This window comes from Erythrolamprus reginae, chromosome 8 (assembly GCF_031021105.1).
Source record: "Erythrolamprus reginae isolate rEryReg1 chromosome 8, rEryReg1.hap1, whole genome shotgun sequence".
Taxonomy (NCBI): Eukaryota; Metazoa; Chordata; class Lepidosauria; order Squamata; family Dipsadidae; genus Erythrolamprus; species Erythrolamprus reginae.
The window spans coordinates 32573612-32597722 of NC_091957.1; the positions used below are offsets into that span (position 1 = coordinate 32573612).

The 24111-nt window shown below is 45.3% G+C and overlaps 1 protein-coding gene across 2 annotated transcripts in view; it reads left to right on the forward strand.

Moving 5' to 3' along the window:
* The first annotated feature begins 13516 nt into the window (after positions 1–13516).
* OPHN1 (oligophrenin 1) overlaps positions 13517–24111 on the forward strand; it is a 156174-nt gene continuing 145579 nt past the window's right edge. Inside the window, exon 1 of one of the 2 annotated variants that reach the window (XM_070759623.1) lies at positions 13517–13870. In XM_070759623.1, the coding sequence (XP_070615724.1) occupies positions 13717–13870 (154 nt within the window). In that variant the 5' untranslated portion in view covers positions 13517–13716. The remainder of the gene's footprint in view (positions 13871–24111) is intronic. The other variant, XR_011559740.1, reaches the window with a different exon arrangement.

Sequence of the window (24111 nt, forward strand, 5' to 3'; positions counted from 1 at the left end):
GCACATCCATCCACTCTGCATCTCACCCAGGAAAATGAGAAATACCTCAGAAAGGACAAATCTATTCAAAGTAAGGCAGCAAAGAAGAAACAATTACAAGGAAAAATGGTGGCATGTCAATCAGAGGACCCCCCAAAACACCCGAGAACCCAGGAAGACTGTTCACACCACTGGAGTTGAACCATTTCATGGCCTCCCCTGGAAGCAAAGACACAGACAGCTGCAGCTGGGTCTTCATCAAATGCTCCATAAGAGGAAGAAAACTGGCTCAGACTGTCACAAAGAGGAAGAGTCTACCATGGTTCCCCGAAAATAAGACTTGTCCTGATAATAAAGCCAATGGGGCTTTTCAGGACATGCATTGAAAGAAGCCCCCTCCCAATATTTCCCTACTTTCCAGGGAAAGGGGGCGTAACATGCCCCATGCACCCCACACACCCTTAACAAGCTGTATTGCTCACTGCCCTCTGTTGCCCATTTGTTCCAAGCCCCCCACCCTTTCCTTGGAGAGAGAGAAAATAACCAAAATGCCAGAAATAACCGCCTGCAAAAGTTTCTTTCAATATTGATTGATTGATTGATTGATTGGATTTGTACCATATACATATCTAAAAATCCAATTAATATACTAAAAAACTTTTAAAACTCTAATAAGATTTAAAACCACTCATTCCCATTCACACAGCAAAACATACTACTGTATACTCGTCGGCCAGGGGGCAAGGGTCTAATGGCCCCAAGCCGGGCGGCATAAATAGGTCCTTAAACTTTTACGGAAGGTGAGGAGGGTAGGGGCAGTGCAAATCTCCAGGGGGAGCTGATTCCAGAGGGCTGGGCCCCCCACAAAGAAGGCCCTTCCCCTAGGTTCCGCCAAGCAACATTGTCTAGTTGACGGGACTTGGAGAAGGCTGACTCAATATGCAAGAAGGAAGAAGGAAGTCAAGGAAATGATCAGTCCATTAATGGGAGAAGATGCAAGAAAGTGGAGGGGGCAGCAAGAGGAAACAACAATTGCTCAATTCCTTCTCTCCGTTTGTCTTTACACAAAAGGGGAAAAGAGTCCAATCTGCAAAAATAACCTGTGTGGGAGACAGAACAGGGATGCAGGTCAAAATAGGCAAGGAATTAATAACAGGACATCTGCTTTGGACAGGTTCAGATCTCCAGGGCCAAATGGATGACATCCTGAGAGATGGAAGGAGCAGGCAGATGTCATCTCAGAACGATGGAACATTCTCAACTTTTATGTGCAGTGCGTTGATGGAATAAAACTCCAACACATTTGGTCATGCAAACATGGCCAGTGTGAGACTTGATGGAAGACTCAACTGTTTCCATAATCTCATGCCTGTAGAAAGATTGGATGCAATCCACACGGGAACTAGAAAATAGCCAAGCTTATTTGTGTACAGCACAAGTCAGCACACTCACTTCAGTACATTGGGTTAAACAACAATATTGTGCAAACACAGATATTTTTTTTTCTGATGAGGAAGTCTAAGCCAGTTGAATGAATAAGGAATTTGTCTGAAATTCTTGCTGAAAGATTTTGTCAATTGAAGGACAGGCTGAAACGCTTCAAGACTGTGTTTCAAGAGAGTCTTCAGAGACCCATCTGAAGAACTGAAAGAAGACATCTAACCTAACTTTAGGCAACATTATCAAGCCAATGTGAAGCATCCAGTGCACATCTAAAAACTCTTTTCTGAGATTGTACTATTGGAGGTTGGCCAAGAACCCCTCATCCCTGTCAACTGTGCAGTTGGTGAATCTAGAAAAAGAACCTCCTGGGACATTATTTTATCAAGAGTATAAACTTATAAAATATAAAGTATAAAATAATGCACTTGGGGAAAAGGAATCCTCAATCTGAATATTGTATTGGCAGTTCTGGTTTAGCAAAAACTTCAGAAGAGAAGGATTTATGGGCAGTGATTTTTGACAGGTGAACAGTGCGGTCAGGTGGTAGGGAAAGTGAGTAGAATGCTTGCCTGCATAGCTAGAGGTATAACAAGTAGGAAGAGGGAGATTGTGATCCCGCTGTATAGAGCGCTGGTGAGACCACATTTGGAATACGGTGTTCAGTTCTGGAGACCTCACCTACAAAAAGATATTGACAAAATTGAACAGGTCCAAAGACAGGCTACAAAAATGGTGGAAGGTCTTAAGCATAAAACTCATCAGGAAAGACTTCATGAACTCAATCTGTATAGTCTGGAGGACAGAGGGGAAAGGGGGACATGATCAAAACATTTAAATATGTTAAAAGGTTAAATAAGGTTCAGGGGAAAAGTGTTTTTAATAGGAAAGTGAACACAAGAACAAGGGGGCACAATCTGAGGTTAGTTGGGGGAAAGATCAGAAGCAACATGAGAAAATATTATTTTACTGAAAGAGTAGTAGATCCTTGGAACAAACTTCCAGCAGACATGGTTGGTAAATCCACAATAACTGAAATCAGCTGGAATCAGCTCCCCCTGGAGATTCGTACTGCTCCCACCCACCTCGCCTTTCGCAAGAGACTAAATACTCATTTATGTCATCAGGCTTGGGCTGATTATATCTTGGCCCCTGGCTAATGAATGATCATATGATTGTTGTACGAATGGGTGTGATTGATTTTAATATTTGGGATTTTAGATAGCTATTTAATTTTTAACTTAATTGGATTAGCGCTATTGTAATTTACTGTTTTTATGTGTTGTAAGCCGCCCCAAGTCTTCCAAGAGGGGCGGCATAGAAATTCAATTAATAATAAATAAATACTGGAACATCTGCTCAGCATGTCCTTGAGATGGAAGCAATGTCTCACGAGAACTGCTTGGATGCCATTCCCACTACCCTTGAATTCCATTCCACCCCCTCCCTATCATTGTCAAAATGAAACAACAATAAACATTACTTACAACTCCATTACTGCTGCATTCCCTTTTGGGGCTGTTGTGGATATCTAGTGTGAAACATTTTAACTAAACTAGCTGCCATAACATCTGGAGCAGTCACCCACTCAGCCTCTCCTAATGGGTAGCCTTTCCACAGTATTAGATATTAAAATTTTCCCCTGTAGTATCCGGAGTCGAGAGAATCCTTTTGATCTCATAGTTCTCCTCTCCCTTAACTAGGATGGGAAGAGGAGGTGGTCTCTGATTGGCCTCAAGTTAGATCACTGAAATGGTTTTAAAAGACTGCAATGAAATACTGGATGAACTTGCCTGAGGCTTTGGCAATTTCAGCTCCATCGTCACTGGATGCACCATCCGAATGCTCTGCAAAGGCCAGAGGTGTGCTCGCCCCCTGGCTCTGAGTGCTAGCAGAGTCCGGCATAGTTTTGCTACTGCCACAGGTGCACCTGCGTGTCCGCGCGTGATTTCTCTATCTGCCCAGGTGTAGTAGCAGAATTGCGCTGGACTCCGCTAGCATTCAGAGCCACGGGGGCGAGCACACATCACCTTAGCAGCCCACCACTGGGAAAGGCCCTATGTATTTGGGACCTGTTTGCAAGGCTGCCTCAGGTTTAGATACTTGGTGGATAAATACACTTTATCCTCCACTCTAAATTCCCTTTTCTGATCTCTTTGCCTTTCCTGGCTTTCCCTAGTGCTTCATGCACGGCAGGCCACGGGTCTTTTAGACAGTGATGGGCTACCAAAATTTTTACTACCACACTGGGTGCGTGGCTTATGCATTTTGCTTCAACATGGAGCTCCATTTTCGCTATCCCACTGTGTTCCCCCACATCTGGGCAGTAGCCCACCCCGGATTATCTACTATATAAAGTGCATGTATAAATACGCACGCACAGCTCTTTGAAAAGTATATACATTCAACCTCATTTACTAGGGAAAACATGCCCAGAACCCAGAAGGGGGAAAAAAATATCAAAATTTTACTACCGGTACTGCGTATCTGACCAAAATTTTGCTACTGGTACTGCGTACCTGACCATACCTGTAGGAGCCCACCACTGCTTTTAGAGTATCCATCTAGTCAGCTAACGACACTGAGGTTGGAGCTTTCTGTGGGAGCTCTGTCATGGTTACAGTTTTTCTCCATCACACCAACTTTTTAAGCTACGGGATACCCTCTAAAGTCATACAAGTTGTGCATATAAAGTAAAGTAAAAACTGTCAGCACTCAACCCTGGTCTTACAGCCAATGATAGAAATACTGTATTTGAAACAGAGTATATGTGGCAGTGGTGGTTTTTCAGTCAATAATACAGACCAACATATAGTAAATGTATTATTTACAAGATATACAATATCACATAATATTATACACTAAATATAATAATACATAATACATACAGAGCAATATCATTTACCACAAAGCAATACCCTTTAATCAGTAATGGGCAGCCAAAATTCTGTGGGTGTGGCTTAATGGTCACGTGACTGGGTAGGAGTGGCTTGCTAGTCATGTGACCAGGTGGGAGTGGCTTGAATAATAATCATCATTCAAGTGAACTGTTAAGTCCTCGACTTACAACCTTGTCAATTGTAAGTGTCACTCACTGGGATGACAATTTGTGTCGCGTTTCCCACACTCTCCTTCCTGGATTGCCCTCCCCCCTGCCTCAGGCTGGGTAGCTAGGCAACGGGTGCTGCCAGAAGCATAAATGCTGGCGGCGCCACTTCCACCCACGTCTTCTGCATGCACCTCAGGCAGGAGATGGCAGCGTGAGGCTGGAGGGGAGCCGGGCAGGAGAGAGGGAGCTCAGACGCAGCAACAGCAGCAGGGAAAAAAAGGAGAACCGAGCCGAGACCAGTAATCCAGGAAGTGACAGCCGCTGATCATCTGGAGCTGCGCACACATCTTCATTTCTGCAGGTGGAACTGTGTTCCACCCCATCCTGCCTGCTGCCCACCCCTGCCTTTAATACATAGTAGGTACATTAGACCAAGCAGCACACAGCAATTACATATATCCTCTTATTTCCACACAGCAGGTACATATACTATTATGCACATTGCAACATAGTATACAGTGGTACCTCTACCTAAGAATGCCTCTGCTTAAGAACTTTTCTAGAAAAGAACCGGGTGTTCAAGACTTTTTTGCCTCTTCTCAAGAACTATTTTCCACTTATAAACCCAAGCCTCCGAAACTGTAACTGGAAAAGGCAGGGAGAAGCCTCCGTGGGGCCTCTCTAGGAATCTCCTGGGAGGAAACAGGGCCGGGAAAGGTGGGGAGAAGCTTCCGTGGGGCCTCTTTAGGAATCTCCTGGGAGGAAACAGGGCCGGGAAAGGTGGGGAGAAGCCTCCGTGGGGCCTCTCTAGGAATCTCCTGGGAGGAAACAGGGCCTCCACCCTCCCTCTGGTTTCCCCAATCGCACACATTATTTGCTTTTACATTGATTCCTATGGGAAAAATTGCTTCTTCTTACAAACGTTTCTAATTAAGAATTTGGTCACAGAACGGATTAAGTTCACAAGTAGAGGTACCACTGTACATTGTTTAGCATTGATGTTTTATGTGTATTATATGTTTGTGATATGTGCATTCATTTAGATATGTTAGACAATTATATATATTTTTTCATTTATGTATGTTTTAAGGTGGAGAAAAAAATGAAAAAAAATCTTTATACCCAGAATGTGTGAGTCAATCTTGACCCCCCCCCCCACTCCCCAAACAGCTTTGGGCAAGCAAGAACCCAGATTTGGTGGCCCCACAAAGGTCTGACTCCAGGATGTTATTGCAAGGCAGCTGGCAGGAGAACCGAGTTCAAGGCACGAGCACAATCAGGAGTCACACGATCCTTCCTCACTTCTCCAGGCCAGTTGGACGTTGAGCCATTTCTCTTAGGAGTAGTTTGGGTGGAGTGGGAAAAACAGAGAAGCTGTCTTGCCCTGGCCAGAATAACATTCTCCTGACAAGACATTTCCCCAGAGAGATGAGATGAAATGCACGGAGAAGGGAACAACAGCCTTGGCCTTTTAATGATTTCCTTGTTTTTGTTTCAACGTTCAGTACTGGCACAGACACCGATTTTCCATTTCAAAAATCTGCCGCTTGCTGGAGAGAAGCACTCTTGCACTGCTCAGAAGCCCTTTGCTCCTTCTATCTAGTAAAAATGTCACATCACAACGTTTTCCTGCACATGGAGGCACCAATTTCTAGAACAGTATGGAAAACAAAACCAGCTTTTTGTTGCTGCCAAGATAAGAGCCTCGGTGGTGCAGTGGTTAGAGTGCAGTACTGCAAGCTACTTCTGCTGATCACCAGCTGCCCGCAGTTTGGCAGATGGAATCTCAGAAGGCTCATGGTTGACTCAGCCTCCAATCCTTCCAAGGTCGGTAAAATGAGGACCCAAATTGTTGGGGGCAATATGCTGACTCTCTGTAAACTGCTTAGTGAGGGCTGTAAAGCACTGTGAAGTGGTATATACAAGGGTCACCCAGAAAGTAATGCACCATATTTTTTTTTCTTCAACAATTATTTATTGAACACAATGAAACTTACACACAAGAAAAAAGGATGTATCTTCTATGCTCCCTATTTTTCCACGTAATCTTCATCCTGTTTTATGGCCTTCTTCCAGCGAGACACAAGGGCGTGAATGCCCTGTCGGTACCACTCCTTGTTCTAGTCTGAAAATCTTGGAGCTCTGCCGAACTGTCTTCTAATGGCCTCACCCTCTGTGCCCAGCGACTAACCGTAGTTCTGTTGACTGCAGATTCTCCATAAACTGTACACAAACATTTGTGAATGTTCCCAAGTTTCTTTCTCCACAGTGAGAAATTCAATGACGACACGCTGCTTGCAACGTACATCACTTACAGACGCCATTTCAAAACACTGCTGCAGCTACGCTATCTGAAGAAACACAAAATTGACACATGCACTCCTGACAATTAAAATAAAGTACTGTACTGTATATTTATAAAATAAAGTTTTGAATTTGTACCATTACCGTAGGCTGAGGAAAAAAAATGTGGTACATTACTTTCTGAGCGACCCTCGTAAGTCTAAATGCTAATGCTAAATGCTAAAGAAGAACCAAGTTTTCCTTTTCTTGTCCAGCAGGTAAGGCGAACATGGGTTGAACTTAGAATCATAAGGCTGGAAGAAATCTTGGAGATCTTCTAATACAATCCTCTGCCAAGGCAGGAGACCTAATTCCATCCTGGACAAACCTCAACATTGTTTTTTGAAAGTCTCCAGTGATGGAGCCTCCACAACTCTGATAAGCTGTTCCATCGATTGTTCTCACTGTTGAGAAATTTCTCCATAGTTCAAGGTTTGGATCTCTCTTTAATGGGCTTCCACCCATTGATTGTTGTCTTACGCTAAGGTTCTTTGGAGAGTAAGTTGGCCTCTTCTCATAAGAACCTAAGAAGAGCCGTGCTGAGTGAGGCCAAAGCTGATCAAGTCCAGCATTCTGTGTCACAGTGGCCCCACCAATTGTCCATGGGGATCTTGAGCAGAAAGAGAAGGCAAAACCCTCCCTTTCCCTTGAGCCCCAACAAATTGTACTCAAGTGACCAAGGCATTGCAAACTGCTTTCATAAGGGAGGTGCTCCATTTCCTTGATCATTCTGGTTGCCCTTTTTTGCACCCTTTTTGCCCTTTTCTCTAAGACAATCCCTCAAGTACTGGAAGACAGTTATCATGTGTCCCCCTCATCCTTCACTTCAATAGCCTAGCTCCCTTAAACATTGTTCATCAAAACCTTTAGACACCAGATCCCTTAACATCTTCCTTGTTCTATGTACACTTTCCAGAGCCTCAGCATTTTTCTATCATGGTGACCAGAACCAGACTCGGTAGGCCATAGGTGGCACTCCCTGGGCTGTGTTCTATAACTTCTGCTGCGTGGGCCAGGATTTGTACATAGAATTCTTTATCGGCCAAGTGTGATTGAACACACAAGGGATTTGTCTTTGGTGAAGATGCTCTCAGTGTACATAAAAGAAAAGATACATTTGTCAAGAATCCTGAGGTACAACACTTAATGATTGTCATAGGGGTCAAATAAACAATCAGGAAACAATCAATATTAATAACATAGCCGCCCAGAGTCTGCGGAGAGGGGCGGCATACAAATCTAATAAATAATAATAATAATAATAATAATAATAATAATAATAATAATAATAATAATAATTTTTAAAAAGGATTTGTTCATCCAAAGTGACTATGCCTGTACTATAGGCTGCCTGGATCCCTACAACTAGCTGGTGCAGGGGTAGGCAAAGTTGTCTCTTAGCATTTAGATTTATACACTGCTCAAAAAAAATAAAGGGAACACTTAAACAATACAATATAACTCCAAGTAAAGCAAACTTCTGTGAAATCAAACTGTCCACTTAGGAAGCAACATTAATTGACAATCCATTTCACCTGCTGTTGTGCACATTCAACTTTGTATAGAACAAAGTATTCAATGAGAATATTTCATTCATTCAGAACTAGCTTGTGTTATTTGAGTCTTCCCTTTATTTTTTTGAGCAGTATACTGCTTCACAGTGCTTTACAGCCCTCTCTAAGCAGTTTTATAGAGAGTAAGAATCTTGGCCCCAACAATCCGAGTCCTCATTTTACCGACCTTGGAAGGATGGACGGCTGAGTCAACCTTGAGCCTGCTGAGATTCCATATGCCAAACTGCTGGCAGCGGGTGATCAGCAGAAGTAGCTTGCAATACTGCACTCTAACCACTGCACCACCGAGGCTCTTCTATGACTTGTGGACTTCAATTCCCAGAATCCCTAAGCCAATCATGATAGCACAGGAATTCTGGGAGTTGAAGTCCACATGTCATAGAAGAGCCAACTTTGCCTACCCCTGGGCTAGTCTAAAGTTCTATCACTCTACTAAACAAATAATTCCCTCAACACAGTCAACTTTTTATTAAGTTTGCACTTCTATTTCTACTATTTTTTTCTCATCATTCTTATCACCCTTTTCCTTCCACTTAGGACTGTATGACTGCAACTTGTTGCTTGTATCCTTAAGTTTTTATTAATATTGATTGTTTTCTCATTGCTTATTTGACCCCTATGACAATCATTAAGTGTTGTACCACATGATTCTTGACAAATCTATATTTTCTTTTATGTACACTGAGAGCATCTGCACCAAAGACAAATTCCTTGTGTGTCCAATCGCACTTGGCCAATAAAGAATTCTATTCTATTCTATTCTTATTCTATTCCTATTCTATTTGTAGCTGTTGCCTAGCAACTTGGGTTGCCTGGCTCAGTTGCCTAGGAACAGCAGCACCTACTGCATGAACATGGCTGCTCCAGTGCTCCTGGCTTTGAGGGAGAGGTGGCCCAGGACGAAAGGCTGTAACTGTGCCGTGGGGTCAAGGCCGACTAGGCCTGGGGGGGGGGGATGGTATCCAGCATCCACTGGTAAAATCGTGACTGTTGACACTAAATATGAAAGCAATTAATACGAACACTTCCCACGTGGTGAATCATTAGAAGTACAGCACACATGAAGGGTTCATCCTTAACTCAAGCCCTCCCCCCCCACCAGCCCATTGTGGAACTTTCATATGTCAAGGTGCCAGCCAGCATCCAAGATCAGAGTCCGAGTCAAAGTACTCCTCTAAGTTCTGATTTATTGCCAGAGCCATCCTGGCACCCACACTGGGAAACCTGAATCTGAGTTTCCCACCCAATTGAAAGTTCACATCCCTTGTCCTCCACCCACAAACTTGTCACATTGCTCACTCAGATTGTGCCACCATGGCAAGTTCTCCTTCCACTTCTGCCCATGGGTGGTCATAGGATGGCCTTGAACCACACGAAAGAATGCTTTGTGGCTGCATCTGTTCCTTCCTGAAAACCACCCCCCACCAAATTCCCATAAACATCAGGCCTTCTATAGATAGTGTGGTAAGCCATTAATTCTGCACCAACTTCTGCACTGGCTTGACAGGGGGCCTCCCCTCAAGAAAAAAGCATATCCTGCAGTGGAGAGAGATCACTGGTTTCGCTTCTTCTGTCCAATATGGATTTATTCACTCTTGATAAAATAACATCCAAGAGTTTATTTTTTCTGGATTCACCAACTGGACATTGACATTAAACCAGCTCTTAAGTAGCAGCCTTCCTGGACCTCACCAGGAGGTTGGCAGTTTCAAGATGTTGGCAACCAACAAAGGAGTGGAAGGGGAGGGCAAAGCCAGGGGAAGCTTCCTCTCAAGACCCCAGCAGTGGCCCGAGCTGAAGCTGGGATTGTTTGGGGGGGTGGCTGGCACATGAAAATCACCCCTCCAAAGGTCCCATAAACATCAGGCCTTCTATAGATGGCAAGCTGTTAATTTACCACCAACCTTTGCTATTCCCTCTTCCCAGCATTTTTACCCTTTTCATCAATAACATGGTTGCTATTCCCCTCAGTGGGAAGCTGCCAGTTCCCACCCTGGTCCCCTTGGCTGGGCCACAGCACAGGCCGGCGCCTGCTTCCCAGGGAGGCCAGAGGAAGGCCAGGCAATTCTCCCAGGGCTCCTGGTGCAAATCTGACAAATAAATGACGGTGACTTCCGTTCCAAAAGGAGCTGGAACAAGGTTTTTAGACAAAGTTCTGCAGCATTTTGACCTCCTGCCAGACCCAACTCTGAGCAGGGAGCCCGGCAAGGGCTCAGGGCACTGTCCGCTTCACTCCTTCCTTTCCTTTGGGTACCACACTTTGCCCCCGCCATGCCAGGCTCCACTTTCGTGCATCCCTGGTAGCCAGTGAAGGCCTGCAAAATATTTTGCTACCAGTGGGCATGGGTTATTTTGTGGGTGTAGCTTGCTACCCATGTGACAGGAGGGAGTGGCTTGATGATCATGTGATGGGGGTGGTGGCTTAAAGGTCATGTGATTGGCTTAAAGATGGCTACCTTGATGTCACTCACGTCGAGGGTTTGGGTTAGAGTGCCTGGCCTCTCCTGGCCTCAAAGAGTTACAATTCCCCTATCTATTTACTGTTACTGAGCATCCACAATACAGTGATCCCCCGCTCGTTGCGAGGGTTCCGTTCCAGGACCCCCCGCAACGAGCGGGTTTTCGCGAAGTAGCGCTGCGGAAGTAAAAACACCATCTGCGCATGTGCAGATGGTGTTTTTAACTTCCGCAGCGCTAGCGAGGAGCCGAAGATTGGGGGGCGGCGCGGATGTTTTAAAACGTCGCCGCCGACATGGGGGGCTTGCTAGCACCCCCCCGAACCCCCAACCTGGGTTTGGGGGGGTGCTAGCAAGCCCCCCATGTCGGCGGGGATGTTTTAAAACACCCGCGCGGCTTTCCAATGAGTCCCGAAGACAAACGCGGAAGTTTGCCGTTTGTTTTCGGGACTCATTGGAAAGCTCCGATCGTTTTAAAACAGTTGCGCCATTCTCCGCTGACTCCTGGCGAACTTCCCCGCTTTAGGAGTCAGCGGAGAACGGCGCGCCTGCTTGGCTTCGCTCGCCGCTGCAGCCAACGCGCGCTACGATCTTCCGGGCCAGCCAGGCTCAGTGACGGAAGGCAGCCGCTTGGCCCGGGATGCTGGGCCGAGAGGAGCCGGGCTTGATCCGCTGAGCCTGACTGGCCCGGAAGAACGTAGCGCGCGTTGGCTGCAGCGGCGAGCGAAGCCAAGCCGGCAGCAATTTCGCCGCCGCTGCAGCCAACGCGCGCTACGATCTTCCGGGCCAGCCAGGCTCAGCGGATCAAGCCCGGCTCCTCTCGGCCCAGCATCCCGGGCCAAGCGGCTGCCTTCCGTCACTGAGCCTGGCTCGCCCGGAAGATCGTAGCACGCGTTGGCTGCAGCGGCGGCGACATTGCTGCCGGCTTGGCTTCGCTCGCCGCTGCAGCCAACGCGCGCTACGATCTTCCGGGCGAGCCAGGCTCAGTCACGGAAGGCAGCTGCTTGGCCCGGGATGCTGGGCCGAAAGGAGCCGGGCTTGAAGATCGCAGCGCGCGTTGGCTGCAGTGGCGAGGGCTTGCGATGGAGGGTGGAGGAAGCGGCCATGGGAGGGCGAGCTGCCTCAGGGAGGAGGATTGGGCGGGACCAGGTGGGGGCTGGAATTTCTCCGCTGGGAAGAAGGGGCCAGGGCGAAGGGCGGGCGAGCGGCGAAGGGCGGGCGAGCGGGTGCTGGGGAGGGCTTCTCGCCCTCCCGCCAGCAAGAGGGGGAGCGAACGGCGTGGGCAGGCGAAGGGCGGGCGAGCGGCAGCGAGGAGTTTGCGTGGGCGGTGGGGAAACTCCTCGCTGATGCCAGCAAGAGGGGGAAGACCCAGGGAAGCCGCCCAGCAGCTGATCTCCCGGTTGCCATCTACGCATGCGTGCCCATAGAAAAAAAGGGTAGATGGTATTTTGACTTCCGGGTTGAAAAATCGCAAATTACCCTGTTCGCAATGGTCGGGGACGCAATAACCGGGGGATCACTGTATACTATTTAATTCTATGTATATATGCCATATGTGTACATATACATTACACACCGGCACACAAAAATATGCATTATCTACTATATAAACTGTATGTGTATGTACACACACAGAGAAAAGCACAGTTCTTCTAAAATTATACACATTCAACCTCACTGTGATAGGAAAAACATACCCAGAGTCCAGAAGAGAAAAAAAGAAAAAAAATTCAAAATTTTGTTACCGGTTCTGTGTACCTGACCTTACTTGAAAGAGCCCATCACTGCTGGTAGCTGAGGGCCGGTTTGGACCCCTCGTCCTCAGCTCAGAAGGCGCCCAGGCCTTGGAGTAGACGGGGTGTGTGCTGCCCTTCCAAAGGCAGCTGTCAAGCTGGTGCAGAAATTGGTGAAAAATCATTATCTATAGAAGGCCTGATGTTTATGGGAACTTGGGAGGGGGGATTTTCAGGAGGGAGCAGATGCAGCCTCAAAGCATTCTTTCGAGGGGTTCAAGGCCATCCTATGCCCATCCACCTGGGTGGAAGCAGAAGAAAGACTTGCCATGTTGACACAATCTGAGTGGGCAATGTGACAAATTCATGGGTGGGGGAGACAAGGGATGTGAACTTTCAACTGGGTGGGAAACTCAGATCCAGGTTTCCCAGTGTAGTTGTCAGGATGGCTCCGGCAATAAATTGGAATGAGGTGTACTTTTGACTTGGACTCTGATTTAGCTTGGATGCTACCTGGCACCTTGACAGCAGCGGGACCCAGACCGAGCTCCATGAGCCCTCCTGCCCGGCGACCCCTCCCGTCTAAGGGGCGGCAAGTGGAGGGCGGCCTGCCGTAGAGAGGCCAAGCCGGGAATCCGCCCGTCGCCTCCCAGGCCTGGATCTGCACCCAGGACGGCCGTACCCGGAGTCAGCTGCAAGGCCTGGGGGATGATGCGGCTTCCGTGCTTCGCCGGGTGCCGGCCGGACTCTGAGGCTCAGCTTCTCCCCCACCGATGACAGGCGAGGCCGGGGTCGCAGGCGTGGCCAGAGCCGCCCGGCCCTCGCTTCTTCCCGATCCCGCAGAGGGCCGCCTGCGACTTTAAGGGGGAGCGGCCGCAGGGGAGGAGGCGCCAGCCGCCGCCGCCGCAGCCACACAACGGGCGAACAAAGGGCCGGCCCGCCGGGGGAGGGAGGGACGGACGGACGGAGCCCGCGCCCCGCTCGCTTCCCTCAGAGCCGGCCCGGACGCAGCCGCCCATGCGGAGCCGCCGAATCGCCGCCCGCTCTGACAGGAGACTCCGCCGCCCGCCTCCGTCCCTCCGGCGCGGGATGCGAGGGGGCCGCCGGGGCTAAGCTGCCGGGGGGAGGCGGGGGCGGCGACCATGGGGCTGCCGGCGCTGGAGTTCAGCGACTGCTACCTGGACAGCCCGGCCTTCCGCGAGCGGCTCCGGTGCTCCGAGCAGGAGCTGGAGCGCACCAACAAGTTCCTCAAGGACGTGGTCAAGGACGGCAACGCGCTTATCGGGGCCATCAAAAGTAAGCGGCGCCCCCCCGGGGTGTGTGTGTGTGGGGAGAGGCCGGGCGGGATGACGGGGCGGGTGGGTGGGATGGACGCCGCCGCATCCCCTTCGAAGATGGCGAGGGAGCGGCTGGCGGTCGCCTTCGTTCTGACTATGCGGTCTCCGTCCGGGGGGCGCCGCTGCTTCGATGGGAGGCCACGAGGAGATGCCGGGCTGCAACCACCTCCCCCCCCCACGGCAGCCCCCGGAGAGGCTTCCCCTCCATCACTGGCCGAGTGGGCCTCCAGAGAGGAGCTGGAACTGAGGGGCAAACCTTGGAGGGGCTGGGCTGGGCGTCCCAAGGAGCCCCGGTGGCTTCTTTGCCCAGCTTGTAGTGTCTCCTGAACCTGGCTCTTGGCGGTGGTTAAATCCTAGTTTAGGGTTTTTGGGAATCTGGCAAAATGTTGCTGGCGTGTATGTATGCATGCATACATGCATTCATATATGCATGCATGTATGTATGCATATATACATGCATGCATGCATGCATTAAATTAATTCAATTTGTATGCTACCCAACTACCTAGGGCAGTGATGGTGAACCTTTTCCCCCTCAAGTGCCGAAAGCGAGTGCACACACATTATCACGCCTGCCTGAGTGCGCACACCCACAATTCAGTTGTGCCCCCCTGGAGGCCCTGGAGGCCCATTTTCCAACTTCTGGTGGGCCAGTAGGCCCATTTTTCCCCTCACCAGGGTCCAGAGGCATCCCTGGAGCCTGGGGAGGCCAAGAATACCCCCCCACCCCCCCAGAGGCTCTCTGGAAACCAAAAATGCCCTCCCAGAGCCTCAGTATGAGCCGAAAATCAGATGGCCGGTGTGCACATGCATGCTGGAGCTGAATTAGGGCAGCGGCTTGTGTGCTGGCAGATATGGCTCTGTGTGCCACCTGTGGCACCCGTGCCATAGGTTCGCCATCACTGCCCTAGGGACTCTAGGCGGCATACAAATTTTAAAATGTCTGTTCTGCAAAGCTCAGTTAAGGCACCAAGCTGTGCAAGGGTTGTGGCCCCCCATGGCTCGGTGATGCCAGCAGGGGGGCTTTGTGGACAAGTGAGGTCATGGCCTCGGGCCTTAATAGTTCTTGTTTGGAAATATGTACATTATGTAACTTCATGAGCTGCATCTTAACATATACATATTAACAGAAGGGACCTTGCAGATCATCTAGTCCAGTGTTTCCAAAACTTTTGACATATATGTACCCCTTCTATAATTTTTGTAACGCTTAGTACCACTCGTGAAAAAAAATGGATGTATTTTACTAACAATCAAAATATTTTTATTTTTTATTTTTTGGGTACATACACAAAATAATAATAAACGGAAAATAAAATTATTCATAGTAAAATATGAATAAAAGTTATATTATAAATAACATTTATTTGGATCAAACTCCCAAATGGTACTCGAGCTTAGAGGCGACGGTATATCCAAACTCAAGAGAACTAAACAAAATGTTAAATTATTATCAAACATTAGAAAAAAATGGGGAATTAAAAACTAGGGAACAATTAGAAGAAATTGGAATCAAAATCGACTGGTGGGCGTATAACGTAATTAAATCAAAATATCAAGAAGGGAAAAAGAAGGAAATACAAATAAAAGAGATAGAATTAGATAAGATAATTTTAGGCCAAGAAAAAAAAATGATTTCCAAAATATATAAATATATGCTACACTATAAAATGGAGGAACACATCGTTAAAAATAGTATACATAGTTGGGGCAAAAATTTTGGTTATAGCATAAATTTAGATAAGTGGGAATCAATTTGGACCAAAAACTATAAATTAACAAAATCTACAGCTTATAAGGAAAACATATACAAAATGTATTATAGGTGGCACCTTCCACCGGCAACATTAGCCAAAATGTATAAAGGAACAAGCCCAAAATGTTGGAGGTGTAAAAAAATGGGGACATACTACCACATTTGGTGGACCTGCTCAAAAATGAAAAAATTCTGGAACAAAATGCAGAATTGGATAGAAGAGATTTTACAAATGAAGATAAATAAAAAACATGAAGCCTTTCTCCTGGGAATTATAGATCAAAAAATTGAAAAAAACAAACACTACTTATTAATTCATATATTGACAGCAATTAGAATAACGATAGCTCAAAATTGGAAGCAACCCGAACCACCTGAAGACGATTTGATAATTAAAAAAATATTAGACTGTGCTGAATTTGACGCACTAACAATTAAATTAAAAAATAAAGAGGATTCCGAACACGATAAAACCTGGATACATCTTTATAACTGGTTTAAGAAAAGAAATAAAATTCAAAAGAAAAAATCAAATTAACAATACTTTATATCCTTTTCATTACATAGAAAAAAAAATACAAAAGACATATATACAAAAAACCTTTTTATAAAAAAAGATCTGTATGACATTAAAGAAATTGAATATGAATAAAAGAAGGCGGATAAGAAAGAATTAAATGATTTAAAGAACAGTGACAACCTACAAGAGAAAATGGTATACGCTGAGGACACAATATGCTTCACCAGAAAATAATTTAAAATCAAAAATCATTCAAAACTTACCTCTTGAAGGGAATACAAGTACAAATATTATAAAATATGCTAAGTGAATAGTTACTGTTATTAATGTACTTAAATAAGCAATTAGATCTTTTTTTAAAGAATATTTTTGTTTGTTTGTTTGTCATGTTTGTTTGTTCGTTTATTTGTTACGCGTTGATTTAGCCTTGTATTAATATAAAACATATATTGTATGTAAATGTGTATATATTTGTAATAAAAAATTTTAAAATCTAAAAAAAAAAAAAATGATAAGGGTGAAATTCTGCTGCGATGACAGATCATCATAATTTGGTTCCCTGGTTGTTAATTTTAATCTGAGATGAGGTTCCACGTCCAATAATCTGTTCCTTTTTTTCGACTTAATGTCTACAAATGCTGAAAAAGCAACTTCACATAAATATGAAGTTGGAAAAGGCAAGATGTATTTCAGACTTTTTTCTGAATGCATACCCCCACCAAACTCTTCCCGTACCCCTGGAGGTACACGTACCACACTTTGGGAAACACTGATCTAGTCCAACACCTGGCCCAAGCAGGAGAGCCTGCCTCTGCCTCTTCCTAGAATCAAACTCTCTCTGGCTCCTGGGGCAAAGGCCAGGATTGCAGAGAGGGATGGAAGGTGGCAGGGAGGTTTGTTGTGTGGGATATCAGTGGGGTTCCCTCTTGGACTTCTTGTTGGGCTAATTTGGCTTGTCTTCCCCTGGAAAGGGCTTCGTAACCTTTCTGCAGGAGCTTCTTAACCTTTCTCAGGTGGGTGACTGAGATATAGGTGCCCAGGAAGGCAACGGATGCATCCTCAGTTGGTGGAGCCAACCTTCTCCTGCTTGGACTGCACCGTTTTGGGGAATTGAGGCAGACATTCTTGCGTGCGTTGAATTCTAGGAACAGGACATTTTTCTGGAAATGTCTATTATTTCTCTGAGCATGGCTTTTATCTTTTCCTCTGGGAGAGTGAAGATTTTAGAGAAAAATGCCAATTTATACGTCAGAACGTATCACAGGCAGAGGTGTTTTATTCAAACATTGGTGTGAGAACCAGATCGTGGGACAGGTTTCTTGTTCCTGAATGATGAAAACTTTGGACTAGACCACATGTAAGGTCCCTTGCAACTCTGTTAATCTGCTACTGGAAAGAGAGATTTCTAAGCAGGATGAGCCCTTCCTGGAAAACAGTCCCAGGAGGTGCCATGCAGAAGGGATAGAGTAGACGTCTGTTGGAAGGTTTCTGCAGTGAGGCTGATGGGGCTCCTCTCTAGGGAAGGATAGACTCTCTATTTATGGGACTGTCTCCTGCCACATACCTCCCAGAGGTCTATTAGACTGCACAGAATTGGCTTCCTCCAGGTCCTGTCAACCAAACAATGTAGGGTCTTTTCTGTTGCTGCCTGGCTCTATGGAACCAACCCCCCCCCTCCCCGATGTCCGCATTGCTCCCACTCTACTGGGTTTTTGAAAAGCTGTTAAAACCTGGCTTTGTTGACAACAGGCTTGTGGGCCGTGAAGTTTTACATCAGACATGTTAAACGTGAATCATGTTTGGTATGTACGGTATGTTGCTAGATTGATTTGGGGTTTATTAGTATTGTTTTTTTATTGTTCTAAGCCACTCCAAGTCCTACGGGATTGGGCGGTATGGAAGTCAAATAAATGAAATTAAACTGCCCGGTTAAGAAGGGAGAATCCACCCCCAGCCAAACGGCTTTTTTACTGTTTAGCGCAGCGTTCGAGCGCTAAACAGGAAAAAAGCCGTTTGGCTAGGGGGTGGATTCTCTCTTCTTAACCGGGCAGTTGCCCCTTCTTTCTGTTTAGCGCAGCGTTCGAGCGCTAAACAGCAAAAAAGCGGCAACTGCCCGGTTAAGAAGGGAGAATCCACCCCCTAGCTAAACGGCTTTTTTCCTGTTTAGCGCTCGAACACTGAGCTAAACAGTAAAAAAGCCGTTTGGCTAGGGGGTGGATTCTCCCTTCTTAACCGGGCAGTTGCCGCTTCTTTCAAGCTGAAAGACGGCTGTCTTTCCCTAAGCCGCTTGCGCCCTCTTGTGGTGACCTGTCAGTCACCCGAGTATAAGTCGAGGTCGGGTTTTTCAGCCCATTTTTTGGGCTAAAAAACTCGACTTATACTCGAGTATATACGGTAGTAATAGCATTTAGACTTATATACCGCTTCAAAGTGCTTTCACAGCCCTCTCTAAGCGGTTTACAGAATCGGCCTCTTGCCCCCAACAATCTGGGTCCTCATTTGATCCACCTCGGAAGGATGGAAGGCTGAGTCAACCTTGAGCTGCTAGAGAGATTTGAACTACTAAACTACAGCTAACCTGACACTCATTCAGAATGAGCTGCGTGCAGATTTCTTGCGTTGTGTGTGTGTGTGTGTGTGTAAGAGTAGCCTTGTTGGATGCCAAGGGCATTTTAACCTGCTTCCATTTATCCAGATGTGGGTGAAATGGGAATGCTGGTCTTGCGGAGGCAACCCTCAGACATGGGTTCAGACACGGGCTAAGCTCTACTATGAATCACTTGCTTATGGCTGGAGACACCACAGACTGTAGAACCCGGTTTATGATTTAACACAATGTGTAGGCCCAGCCGTTTGTAGCTTATTCAGTAAACCATGGCTAAATAAACCAGGGTTCGTTCATGTAAAGCCAGCCCTATAGTGGGTGGGTCGATTGGAAGGCAGCTTGCTTCCCATCCCCCACACCCCCTTTCCACTCTCAAGGTTTCTCTTTCTTCCTCTCAGTTTTTCTGTGAGGTGGAAGTTACTCAGAGTTGCTAAGTACGGTCAGGTACGCAGAACCGGTAGAAAAATTTTGATTTTTTTTCTTTTTTTCCCTTCTAGGCTCTATGTATGTTTTCCATATCACAGTAAATGAGGTTGTATGTGGATAATTTTAGAAGAGCTGTGTGTGTGTGTGTGTGTGTGTGTGTGTGTGTACCTACATATACAGTTTATGTAGTAGATAATGTATATTTTTGTGTGCCTGTGTGTAATATGTATGTACACATATGGCATATATACACAGAATTAAATAGTATATTTTGGATGTTCAGTAATAGTAAATAGATAAGGAAATTGTATCTCTTGGAGGCGAGGAGAGGCCAGGCAGCCTAACACTAACCCTTGACGTGAGTGACGTCAATTAGACCACCTTTAAGCCAGTCACATGACCTTTGAGCCATCCCCGGTCACATGATCATCAAGCCACCCCCACTTGGTCACATGATCATCAAGCCACTCCCACAAAATAAGCCATGCCCACGAGTCTTTGGAGAGGGGTGGCATACAAATCTAATAAATAATAATAATAATAATAATAATAATAATAATAATAATAATAATGTGGTAGTAAAAATTTTTATATAGCTTCATGGCCAGTCCTGCCATTTCCAGGAAAGATTCGGGTGAGAGGTTTGAGCCAGATAAACCCAGAGGTGGTCTGTTAAGGTGGCAGCACGCGATTTCACTACCTGCCCAGGTGCAGAAGCATAATTGCGCTGGACTCCGCTAGCACTCAGAGCACACGTGACCGTTCCACCTTAGCAGCCCACCTCTGGAAAAATCCCAAGGAAGGGTGAGGAAAGGTGTGCAGATTTACTGGCATTTTGTATGCTGTCAGCCAGGTAGGAACACCGACTCGGGAGTTCAGAGTTTGTTCTCCAAGGTGGTTGTGAACTTTGGCTGCTATCTCTGCAGAGGCTTTTGGAAACGCAGCTTTCTGGAAGGCAGTGAGCACACTGTGTCGTGCTGAGTTGTCTGAGGCATTCTGGGAGTTGAAGTCCATTCACCTGGAGGATGCCAAAGCTGGGAAGGCAGCGAAGGGAGCGCAGGAGCTTGATGAGAGAGAGCCATGTCATCTCTCGACAGCCGTGACCCCACCGCCTCTTTGAAAAGTAGCCACTCTCCATCTGTACAGCCATCTGGAGACGCAATGAAGTGTGCAGATCCCGGGAGGGACCTTGTCATTCACAGCTGAGCTAAAACGCAAGCGGCCTTGCTGGGTGATGTGCTCCACCCAGATCTGGTTGTACAACAGCAAATGTATTCTTTGATTGCAGTTGTTGATGGACATTTACCTCTAGGTGACCTAAGATAGCTGGCTATGGTGGGCTAGGTGGGGATGTTGGGAAGTTGAGAAGCTTGTAATACTTCTTTTTATTTTCCCCAACTTTCATTATATTTTTATTATGTAATTCATTTTATATTGTACTTTAGCTTAAAATAACTCTTTTTTAAACTAATTTTATTAGGTTTTTTATAAAAACAATATAAACAGAAAAAATGTAATAATATATAGTGTAGTATATATGTAAATAACATTTACATAGTATAGATTAGAGCAATATTAATAGATGAAATAAGTATAAGGATTTATTACAAATGTATATACAGTATATATTAATAGACTCATTTTTTTAACTGAATACGCAGTGTAATGAACTATAAAATTGAATTGTAATATGATTACAATTCAAATAAATATCAGATTTATTCTGTTCTTTTTATTATTATGTGAAAATCAATAAATAAATTCTATTAAAAAAATATAAAAATATAAACAGAAAAAAGATATGGACAAACTATTCAGATACCTATTCATATACATTTCTGTAACATTGTCATATCAATTTCAATGCATTGTTGTCCAACTATCCAGTCGGAAATCATTTCCCATTAAGCCTGGATTCTGAGCACTGTAATATTAAAAGAGATGTTAAATCAGCCCAGTCAAACCCATTTCCTGCCAGAGAAATTAGCCTTTCAGAGATGAAATTTAATTTCTCAGAAACATTTTCACAGAATGCCTAGATTGAAAAAAGGCTGGAGTTATACAATACTTTATCTAGGAGATATGTTCTGTTTGATGAAATATTTAAAAACAGTGATAGGTTTTGGAATACTCCAGATGCAATGAAACCAGCAGTGTGTCATTTAAATTGCATCAGTTGTAAGCATTGCGCTACTAATTAATAGGCAGAAGGGTGCAAAGACACTGCAATAAAAGGCTTAACCCCCCCTCCCCAGTTCATAAATACCTGCCTTTGATTTCAACTTCCCCAAAACTGTTGTCCATTCCAACAAGTCTCAGAAGATGGTTGGTGTGGTAGAAATACTCACCCAGAAATTATTTTATGCTGTTTCACCAGGGTTGTGTCTTTGATGTGTGTCTTTTGAAAGATGCACAAGCATAGTCTGAGAGAATCCATCATCATAACATATCTCTGAGAAATAATGAGTGGGATGTGCAATTCCTTATGTCTTTATTATAGAGGGTAAAAGATACATTGCAGGATAAGTTAGGACTGGATGGCAAAGATCTCTGTAACTTCTCCTGGCATGGCCTATAATTAAGGCACAAGGGCTGAAGTCCCATTTTCCTTCATTTAGGAGGCGTGCAGATCCCAAATACATGGGTGTTTTATTTTGGTAGGTCAAATTGGGTTTCTCACATGTCCTTTTTGTATTACAGTATTCTTGTTTTGTTAAGCTGTCCTGAGTCTATGGAGAAGGGTGAAATCCAAATAATAAACAAACAAACAAATTGTCATTAATAGAAGAAAATGTCTCCTTTGATCTGATCTCCTGTCAGTTATTCTAGTCTATTGAATAACTGAAAATTCTGTATACTGCTCAAAAAAATAAAGAAATAAAGGGAACACTCAAATAACACAACCTAGTTCTGAATGAATGAAATATTCTCATTGAATACTTTGTTCTATACAAAGTTGAATATGCACAACAGCATGTGACATTGATTGTCAATCAATGTTGCTTCAAGTGGACAGTTTGATTTCACAGAAGTTTGATTTGCTTGGAGATATATTGTGTTGTTTAAGTGTTCCTTTTATTTTTCTGAGCAGTGTGATAATTGCCTAACTTCCTAATAAATGAAAGTGACACATTTCTGAACCCCTCAAAAGCAGCAAGGTCCTTTGAACCCTGCCCCCAGAATAATGCAACAGCAACTGGTGCCTCTTTACCTGATAGAAAAAGCTGAGAGGGACCCTTTCCTAAAATGTGCCACACGGTGTTGGTTTTCACTGGGCAGGTGAACAAGGTAGCTGTGTGCCAGTTGGCAGCAAGGGGTGAAGCCTGGCAATTTCTGAAATGAAGACTGGACTGTTTCGGATTTGATGAAACCCAAAATAATTCAGTGAGTGTCTCCTCCTCTCATATCGCCTTGAACTGCCCAGCAGATGGGTTCAGCTATTGCACAGGTGTCAAACTCGATTGTGTCACCTGAAGTCATGTGATGTATTGCGATGTTTTTGCCTTTGCAGAGCTGGGTTGGGCGTGGCCTGTGTGTGAGACGCATCGGGCCCAGCGGGCGCCAGTTTGACACCCCTGAGCTGCTATCATGTTAAGCAATGGCCCTTTAACTAGAGTTGCACAGTTAGCCACCACATGCAAATGGTACAAGGCATGCAGAGGTGGGCTGCTAAGGTGGCTCTGAGTGCTAGCGGAGTCCAGCGCAATTTTGCTACTGCGCCTGGGCAGGCAGCGAAATTGTAGCCACAGGCACACCTGCGTGTCCACGCTCGATTTTGCTACCTGCCCAGGTGCAGTAGCAGAATTGCAGTGGACTCCTGCTAGCACTGAGAGCCACGGGGGTGAGCACACATCACCGTTCCACCTTAGCAGCTCATCTTTGTGTATGTGTGTGTGTGAAAGAGAGAGAGAGTGAGAGAGATGTAGTGTTCCCCTCCCCCACCTTGAAATGGTGCTTCTTGAAATGAAGGAAGAAAAAAGTGACATGTGGGGCAAAGCAAATGAACTATAATTAACTATAATTAACTCTACTACATTTTAAAATAAATGTAATTGTTATTACAGTAATACATATTTGTTACTTTTTAAAATGTGGCTATCCAAAAAGATTTCTTGCTTCTCTGATGTTGTCAATTATGGTTTGCAAGCAACAAGCAATGTATGAATCTGATTTAACTCTGTGCATAGAACAGATTTGCAAATTTTGGAGCGGCTGAGATTTTCCCCCTGTAGCTCTTTACTGAGTCCATAGTCTCCAGTCCATAAAAAGTGTCAGGTTTGAAAGGGAAGAAAATGCAGAAATGTTAGATGGGACTGTAGCTGTTCAACTGCTCCTCAAAAATCTTGCTGGAAATTTTATTTAGTAGAAGTTCCATACACTGAAGCTAAACTACATATCTTTTTACAATGTGTGTGCTATTGCTTCAGGGTAAATATGCAAACACTCTTGAGAGAGGGTTTTTTGTATGACCGCATAAGTATATATGTATATGTGTGTGTGCATGTAATCTGGGAGTTGAAGTCCACAAGTCTTAAAGTTGCCAAGCTTGGGGACCCCTGCACCTTAGTTTTGAGGGAAGAAAATTGGGGAAAGAATCTGTTTACCAGGTATTCATCTGGCTAGCATCCTTAGTCTGGTCAGCTTCAGCACATACTACTAAAGTCCTTGATTGGGGTTGCAAAACATTAAATATAATAACAACCTTACATGGGGCTCCCAATGGCCAAAATGTGGAGAGAAGCTCTTCCGTTGCCAGAGTTTCCTTCCCTCTGCAGAGACCATGTGGCTTACTCCCGCTGGGCTTCAACCTCTGCTTGCTTTGTCTGGACATGTGGCCACCAGGAGGGCAGTTGGAGAACAAGATCCGCAGGCGTTTCCCTTGGCCATCATAGC